Source organism: Bemisia tabaci, chromosome 10, assembly GCF_918797505.1.
Source record: "Bemisia tabaci chromosome 10, PGI_BMITA_v3".
Lineage (NCBI taxonomy): Eukaryota > Metazoa > Arthropoda > Insecta > Hemiptera > Aleyrodidae > Bemisia > Bemisia tabaci.
The window spans coordinates 25,392,856-25,401,494 of NC_092802.1; the positions used below are offsets into that span (position 1 = coordinate 25,392,856).

An 8,639-nucleotide genomic window follows, 5' to 3' on the forward strand; every position below is an offset into this window, starting at 1 on the left:
AGGTGCTTGTGTGTACAATCTTTGATGTGATCTTCCTCACTCATTCCCCTCTCACTCTCTCACACTGGGACTTCCAGCTCTAATGGCATGTTGATGTTGGCGTTTTCCGCCTTATATTTGCGATGTTATGGTGGAATATGGTACAGTGCGTTGACAAGCGTGTGAATTGGAACGTGGCAGTGTTAATTTTGAACGAATACCACATTAAATTACTAAACTAAATGGTTACGTAGACAAATTACCTTGGAGTTACGGCTTACGATGATTCTGCACAGGTCACCTCGCCATCTTGAAATAAGTGGTAAACAAACGTCAAAATAAAAAAACATCGAAAATTGAGCAAAAAAACACCTGTTTTATCCATGGTTGCCATGCAAATTTCGATTTTTAATGTCGTTTTCTCCCCTCCTCTACCTCTTCTCCATCCTTTTCCGCAATTTGCGCAGCGGTTTCGTCCGCCGCATTCACCAATCACCGCAACGTAAATTTGTAAACAATAGTAAGCAAGTGATAACAGAATTGTAACAGAAACAGATGAAAAATCTTCTTTTTCAGTGAGATATGAATGGACTGTCAACTTTTATACATCACTACATACGTGATCTTTTCCTTTTAATCATCTGATGATTTAAGCATAATTATTTAGTTTCGATCTTACACGCTCAACCACTAACTTCCTGAAGAATTTCAATCCTTCTGCGCGTCGCTCACACTCAGACAACCCCCAACTCCTCATGTCCTACTCGCTGTAGCAGATATCATTGTTACATCAACCTTCCTCGAGTGCATTTCAAAAGAATGGTAAGTTATCACAGATGAAATTTCGTCCTGAGCACCTCGCAGCTTACATGAAAACGTAGATTACTTGTAAAGAATTCTTATGTTGTCAGGATATCAACCATTAAGTTTGAAAATTTTGATTAATACCTCAGTAATTTTTTTACGTTAACAACATCAGCATATAAACAATATTTTAAGCCTAAGTACTTATTCCTCTTGACAAACGAAATGACTTAACAGGAGTGAATCATCCTTTGCATCGGATAAAGGAGTGCCCGGTCTTCGATTAATCCTTTGTAGAGTCGGCCTCCTGTGGTGTAGTGGTTGTAGCGCCATGATCGAGAGGTCCTGGGTTCGATTTCCAGCTAGGCGACCTGAGTTTGATGGTCTCAAACAATGGTTGCCTGGGACTGGTTGTTCAGGAGGGATGGAGGAGGGTTGGGACTTGAAAGCGCAGGAGTAGCCCTTGTGAGTTACTTTAAGTGGTAAAAAAAAAAACCAAATGCAGTTGACAATAGCTGGGGCAGGTTTGGTACGAGCCACATAGACCGGAGCCCAGTGGTAAGAATATGGAGGGAAAAGGCTGATTTTCACTGCGATGATATGTTTTTTTGCTTCTCAGTCTTGTGATGCCGTGTAAAAATCACGCAAAATTAAAAGCCTCATGCCAAAAAATAGTATAAAAACCGGCATTCTCAAACTTTGGGGGAGTAAATTTCTTTCAGCCCCAGCTTGCAAAATCGTAAGTAAAAAATGTGGACCTTTGAGCTAATACTTCATTTTTTCCTAAATTTTTTCAGGCAAACCTAGTCAAAGATGTTACCATCTCAGACAGTCATCCAAACACTTTGTTGAAAGATAAACATGTAAATTACTTAAAATCCTATAGTGACAATAAGGAAGACTATGTAAGTTCAATCATCAAATCTTTTTTTCATTTATTGAATGGCCGGATTGCTTAGCTGCTGCTAACTGATCTGCTGCATTGTGTGGAACCTAATTTCAGTATCCCCTCATTACACTAAAATTTGCCTTTTTACACACCCGAATCAGTTCTGAGCAGAAACGTCTCGGTTTTAATTGTTTATTCTTAGCCTTGTTTCCTGTTTTTTTCCCCTTCCTTTTTTCATGTTACCATCGTCACGGGCTGCTGTGAAAAAATTTGTATCTAATGGTAAAAGGAGCTGTGGACCCCCATACAAGCGCCTGAAATCTCCTCAATGGAATGTTTGGGAGATGTGAGAGAGTGATTATCGTCAAGCTTTTATGAATGAGTCAAAATTCGAACTTTTAACGGAAAGTATTTTTTGTCATCTCCAAAAACTTCAGGCCACTAACCCTAGTGGCACACCGTGCAAAATGACCTGAGAAAAAAATGTGAAACTAGTATTTTATAGGAGTTTGAAAATGATACATGAAATAGAGTGCAAAGAAGTCGTAAATAGTCAGAGATCGAGGATTTGAAGTAAAAAATTTGTGATCAAAGAGGTACAGATAGGTAACACTTGAACTTTATACATATTTTTCTTGAAAAAATACTACATCAGCATTTCTTTTTTGGTCTATTTTACAACTTTTTTACAATATTTTGTTTCATAAATGTTACGTTATTTGCTGCTAGGAGTTAATTTTGTATAGATAAAGGGCGAAAAGTTGCGTTTTGATAAAAAAAATTTGCAGCTCCTACCATGGCTTGCTAACCCTTGGCCAATTAATCATAAATGACGCATATTTTTTTACTGATGAGTCTCAACAAACTCATTAGTCTCAATTTTTGACTTGTTCAACAGGAATATTGCATGACTGAGTACTTGAGAATGTCAGGGATCTATTGGGGTCTGACTGCCCTTGATCTCTTGAATGAATCTAATGAGGAAAGCACTGAGGCTATGATGGAATTCATACTGAAGTGTGTCAATGATGAAGGTGGAATTAGCCCAAGCACTGGCCATGATCCACACATTTTATACACTCTCAGCGCTGTTCAGGTGAGCTTTTTTCCCCTCTAGTAATGACTTCGAATGGGTCCGTTGTGCTAGTCAAGAAAAGAAGTAAAATTTGCATGCTGAATTTCCTTGTCTACATGATGCCCTCAGTCCGCAAAATAGGGAATCGTCAGGTGAGGGAAACAATCAACCGATATTAAAGCCCTAGTGGGAAAGAAAAAAAAACCCTAGATTTTGCTGAAAATCCCTAAATCCCCAGATTCGCTCAAATATCCTCAAAAAATCCCTAGACTTTGCAAGAAACCGCCTTTTTTGACGTAGAATGATGTATTTTGATACATTTACTTACTTTTATTTCATCAAAAAAATCCCTAGATTGTCTGAAAACCTCTAGATCCGTAGAAATTCCTAGAATTCCCTGAAAATCCCTAGATCTGGGGATAAATCCCTAGACATCGGATCACTGGAGGGAAATCAAACTGAGCGGCACTGACGCAGTCTAGTTCTGGATCCAAAGCTCCGAGTCACTTTAAGAATAGTCATGAAGAAATTATTTCCAATAAGAATTTGCAATTTTAGTTAGTTGAATATTTAAACCTGAAAAACTGAAGCTCTGGGTTTCATGCAATTTCTAGTACAGATAAGATGAAAGCATACGACCTGAATGGTTTTTTTTGTGGAAAGATTAAAAAGACTCCAGAATAGATAATTTTTCCAAAACTGAAAGAAGATTTCTTTACAAATTCTTTACACAAAATTTCAAGCTTTACATCTCTCTGTAGAATGAAGTGCAACCTTTCCCTGAATTTTTGTGCTGAATTAAAAGCAGTCTTTCTAGTTTTCTATGAATTTATCTCTATTAGAGATTTCACTTCAGAATTCAAATTAAATCAAAAGTCTTCTACATGCTTACCTTGAAGATGTCTGTCTTGTCAGACGGCAATTTCAAGTATTCTCAGCTCACATCACCTAAAGATTGTTTATTTAACCCACACTTTCTTTTAGTTTTTTTGTTCCTGAATTCAAGCAATCAATTAATTAACTTTTTTTTGGTGATTAGATTGCAGCGTTATTGAAGCAAGAGTCTAAATTACCTGTACAGAAGATAGTTAAATACATTCAAAGCCTTCAACAACCAGATGGTAGCTTTGCAGGCGACAAGTGGGGTGAAATAGATACAAGATTTTCGTTTTGTGCTGTAGCTTGTCTTTCATTGCTGGTTTGTATACTCAATTTTTTAGTATTTTCTTAAAGAGTTATTTTAGAATTTTTTTTTTCATTATCGTCAGAAGGTGAAATGTATCATCCAGGGCCTCAAATTCTGAGATCACTTGGGGTTCATACTTAGCTGATAGTCATATTAGTCTATTAAATAAATATTTCTGAATTCATACATGCTTATAAATATTCAAGTCGCTAAATTAGCGCTCCAGGGCACTTCTGTGACTTTCAATCAACCTCAAAACCTATCCATCTGTCGGAATATCCAAACTAATTTTTGGGAGGACTGATTCTTTTACCTATTTTTTGTATCTTCTCTCGGCTATCAAAAAAAACCTATTCTGCCGTGCTAAGGAAAAACGCCGTATGAACATCCGATAGTTACCAAATTTCCTCCAGTAAAAGATTTATTTTGGAGGAGAGTTATGAATATTTTCTCTTGAAAGTTTCAGATGATATAGATCTGATAACGAAGAAAATTCTCTGAAAAATTGACTAAAATATATTCACAAATTTTCCTAAAAATTTGTATTGAAGCAAAGGATATTTGGCAACTGACAAAGGTTCATACGGCGTTTTTCCTTAGCATGGCACTATTGTCATGACTCTGGAGACTCCCAAGGCCAGAAAAAGAGAGAGATAATAGATTTTTTAAAGTAGGTATGTCATCCGCTTTATTGTATTTTATCATATATTTTTTTATATTTTCCTTTTTATTTTAAATTTGTGTTTTCGTTATCACATTTTACTGATACAGAGTATAAATTTAAGGTTATCGTGCCATTATCCACCTTTGCATTATCCGAACTTTTCAAATTCCAAACAGTTGGACCGCCACGTTTTGAATAGTCTGAGGCTCAGTGTAATAAAAAACTGGTATGGAAGAAAAAAAAGCCAAAAGCTTTTACAAAGGAAATCGTTACGGAGAAGTCCACCTCAAATATTTCGGACGAATCCACAACAAACCTTGAAACATCATCGGAACTTTATAAAATCTCCGTCACTGAGAGAAGTGTAGTAACTTTTTGTGAAGGTGACTTGCTTCCTCTGTTTAAGGCTTGACCAGACTTGACTTAAAACTTTAATGTGTGACCTTGAACCTTATGTTTTGTGAAAAATTGCCAAGTTGTTTTGGTGTAATCTGCTAATCAGTTTCTTTTATCTAAAAAGTTCTTAATAGGAGGACCTCTCCGACCTAACAGCTTAAACCCACGTCAACATTGCTAAGATTGTGCATCTTTTCCTTTTTTTTTTACACGTATCCAAAATCACCCACTTTATAAATTTCTCTGCAAAAATATTCAGAAAAATGGAAAGAAAATTAGAGGCAAATTTCAGAACAAAGCTTACAGCTCTCTACCAACTAAACAGTTGAATGTATGCAAAATCTTAGCAACGTTGACATGGGTATAAGCTGTTTGATCGGGAAGGTGCTCATATGTACTTTTTTATGTTATATTTTTATTTTCTTCCCCGTAGGATTTTCCATCCTAATTTTTTTTTAAATTACAGGGTCAACTAGATGCCATAGATTTGAAGAAAGCTCTAGATTTTGTTATGTCTTGTCTCAATTTTGATGGAGGATTTGGATCACGGCCAGGATCGGAAAGTCATGCTGGCCTTATTTATTGCTGCGTTGGATTCCTTTCAGTTACAGGTATTGACTTCCCGTTTTGGTTAGCTTGCCCAAAAAAAAAAAAATTCTGCTACATACCTCACTGCTGGACCTTTTTTTCAAAGAAGAGAAAAGAAGAAAAAAACCCATCTGGATCATGGTTTTGCAACGAGGTACAATAATGCCCCGATCATCCGACAGTTTGTGGAGAGGGCTGTGTCGTGTATCTGAAAAGTTGGATTCACCAAAAATAGACTGGAAAAATGCCATTTCAGGCTCTACTTGTAACCTCACAATCTCGCCAATTTTCCATCATTATTGTAAAACAGTATTTTAATTGGAAAAAGAAAACACAAAAACCGTATATATTCAATTCTTTCCCCATAAAATGGTCTAGTCGTATTGGCTTACTTGATTTTCTTCAAAACTTAATTTTGACTGAAAAAAATAATTTGTGATCGGGTAGTTGGAGCGTTACTGAAGATGAATTCTAAAGTTTGATGTCAACCTACTGAGATAATTTAATTTTCCTGACTTTTGATGTGTGATTGTAATAAACTACTGAATCCTCAAAACCTTGACAACTGCTCCTGAAACACAATAATTCACTGTGTACTATGATTTGGATTACATTTTGCAATAAGGAACCACTACCTCTCACTCTTCCATAAAAGTGCATATCTACATAGGGAAACAAATGACATGTATGTTGTTTCTGAAATGGGCCAAAAATAGTGGTTCCTTATTGCAAAATGTAATCCATTTGATATTTGTTCAAAACAGCCCATTTGCACAGTTTAAAACTTCAATTAACATCTATGATGTAATTTCATTCCGAAATTTTAGTCATTTGGCTGGCAAGGCTAATTTTTAGAAGTCTTGAAGATGTTTGTGCTAAGATCAAGGAGGAGGAGGAATGAGGGTCTCATTGGCAAAGGATTGTAGTAAAAACCTTAAATTTCATGGACAAGTTCAAAAAAGCATTTCTAAGTGGAAAAATAGCTGATCAAAATCCAACAGTCATGTTGACGTAACAAAACGATGCCTGAGGCTATGTTCAGCCAATCAGCAAACTCTGTTTTCCCTGTATTTTATCATCAGAGCTTGCCAAAAATAGGTATTGTTTCAAACAGGTCTGATTTTTGACTTTCTTAAAATCGGCCCACTCGCCAAAAGTTCGATTTCTTTGCCATTTAGAATTAAAGAAATTTGAAAAATTCTTAAAAGCTTAGTTCACTCTGCACTTTCAAAAAGTGAATTTATAAAATGAATGCTGCTTACCAATTTATTGTTTGGGAATAGCACAGAATATTCTTTTCAATGAGAGGATCACTCTCGCATAAGTTTTCAAGAAACAGCATACAGAAATAAGCACTAATACTTGCAACTTTGCAAATTGTAATAGGTGCATCCAAGTCTAGCCATGACTATAGTCGTTTGTCTAATGTCCTATGTCCTAATGTCTAATGTCTAATCCTGGCCATTTAGTCCTGCCTCGCATCATCCTTCAGCTCTGAAGCAGTTCGTAACTCTTAAATAAATCTGGCCAGTTTTGTATCTCTTTTTCTCATTCTTCTTGATGATAACTCAGCATTGAATTGATTTTGTTTCCAGGCAACCTTCACTTAATAGACGCAGATTTGTTGGGTTGGTGGTTGTGTGAACGTCAACTCCCGTCTGGTGGCTTAAACGGCAGACCTGAAAAACTACCAGACGTCTGCTACTCTTGGTGGGTCTTAGCCTCTCTGTCCATTCTTGGGAGGTTAAAATGGATCGATCAAGATAGTTTAACCAGATTCATTCTCGCCTGCCAGGTAAGAGAATTATCTTTTTGTTCAGAATTTCAGATATGCTAGAAACATGTGTGGATTGAAGTTGAAATTTTCTGAATAATATTCCTAGGAATGAAGAATTTGCTTCCAAATGTTATATTGCTTCATCTAAAATTGCTTAAAGAGCTGATTTCACAGTATTTTTTAAAAAAAATTTCTGATATGGAAAAGAGTATAAAAATAGATTTGAAAATGAGAAAATGCGCTGTTTAGTGATGTCATCTAGCAGCATTTCCCATTTAAACACATGTATGTTAGCAGATTAGATCATTTTGTCATATCTTTTCCAATAATTGTTCTATTCATGAACCGAGGGTATCCTCGTGTTCAGTTCACCCAGTAGTTTCCACTTTAAGACGAATGCATCAAATTTCAAACACCTGCAAATTCTCTATTGAAAGAAAATTCTCTATTTTATCTAAAAAAAACTCTCTATTTTCAAAAAAAGGTTTTTCGAGGAATTCCTGACCTGAACCTTTTTTTGAAAATTTTTAATTGAGAAATCCATGCACACACACCCATCCACAATACCGAAAAGAACTGGTGACTTTGATCTGTGGGCGTACAGAATTTCTTACTTGCGTCGAATTATTCACTTTCTCTGTTTCTATTGGACATATTTCTATCAAACGGAACTAAGCGCCAATTTGAGTTCCTTTTGAGGAATTTAGAATCCCGGATAGCGCGTTCTGTCAAACGGACCTAAGCGCCATGGAAAAGCATTGCGAGTATAGGACGGAATAGGCCGCCGCCAATCCAAGCCCCCCTCTACCTTCCTCACCCTATGGCGCTTAGGTCCGTTTGATAGAAATACGTCCTATTGACAAACTGCATGTATCTGGAAGTACAATACAATCATCCCGCCTCTGTAATGACATTTGTTTTAGGATACGGAAACAGGCGGATTCAGTGATCGCCCAGGTGATATTCCTGATCCTTTTCACACCCTCTTCGGAGTTGCTGGATTGTCCTTACTCGGCACAAAAGACCTCAAAGAAGTTGATCCAACGTTCTGCATGCCTGCAAATGTTATTCAAAGGCTGGGTGCTGTGTCGCAGAAACTACCTTCTCCCTAATACATCCTCAGTGATAAAATCTTGTTTTCAACTGTTTAAATTTAAATTGCAATGCCAAAAATTCATTAAAAGTTTTTTTACAATTGAATCGTATTTTTATGAACGAGTTAAAAATTATTTTTCTTTCGTCCCTAGTAAGATTGACAAATAAATTTGGATTCCAATTTTA

General features: G+C 36.4%; 2 protein-coding genes across 4 annotated transcripts in view; one reads left to right on the forward strand and one right to left on the reverse strand.

The window, feature by feature from the left end:
- LOC109042269 (uncharacterized) overlaps positions 1 to 413 on the reverse strand; it is a 36,007-nt gene extending 35,594 nt beyond the window's left edge. The window contains exon 1 of one of the 2 annotated variants that reach the window (XM_019058916.2): positions 243 to 413. The gene's annotated coding sequence lies outside the window, so the exon portion shown is untranslated. The remainder of the gene's footprint in view (positions 1 to 242) is intronic. The other variant, XM_019058917.2, reaches the window with a different exon arrangement.
- Positions 48 to 8,563, forward strand: RabGGTb (geranylgeranyl transferase type-2 subunit beta). Of its 2 annotated transcripts, none has more exons than XM_072305402.1 (7): positions 48 to 301; positions 1,581 to 1,688; positions 2,571 to 2,768; positions 3,787 to 3,945; positions 5,460 to 5,604; positions 7,177 to 7,376; positions 8,282 to 8,563. In XM_072305402.1, the coding sequence occupies exons 3-7, from the start codon at positions 2,580 to 2,582 to the stop codon at positions 8,468 to 8,470; spliced, it is 882 nt and encodes a 293-aa protein (XP_072161503.1). In that variant the 5' UTR covers positions 48 to 301; positions 1,581 to 1,688; positions 2,571 to 2,579; the 3' UTR covers positions 8,471 to 8,563. The 2 variants fall into 2 exon arrangements, with proteins under 2 accessions (XP_072161503.1, XP_018914470.1); XM_019058925.2 differs by lacking the exon at positions 48 to 301 and adding an exon at positions 493 to 801.
- Positions 8,564 to 8,639: the final 76 nt, after the last annotated feature.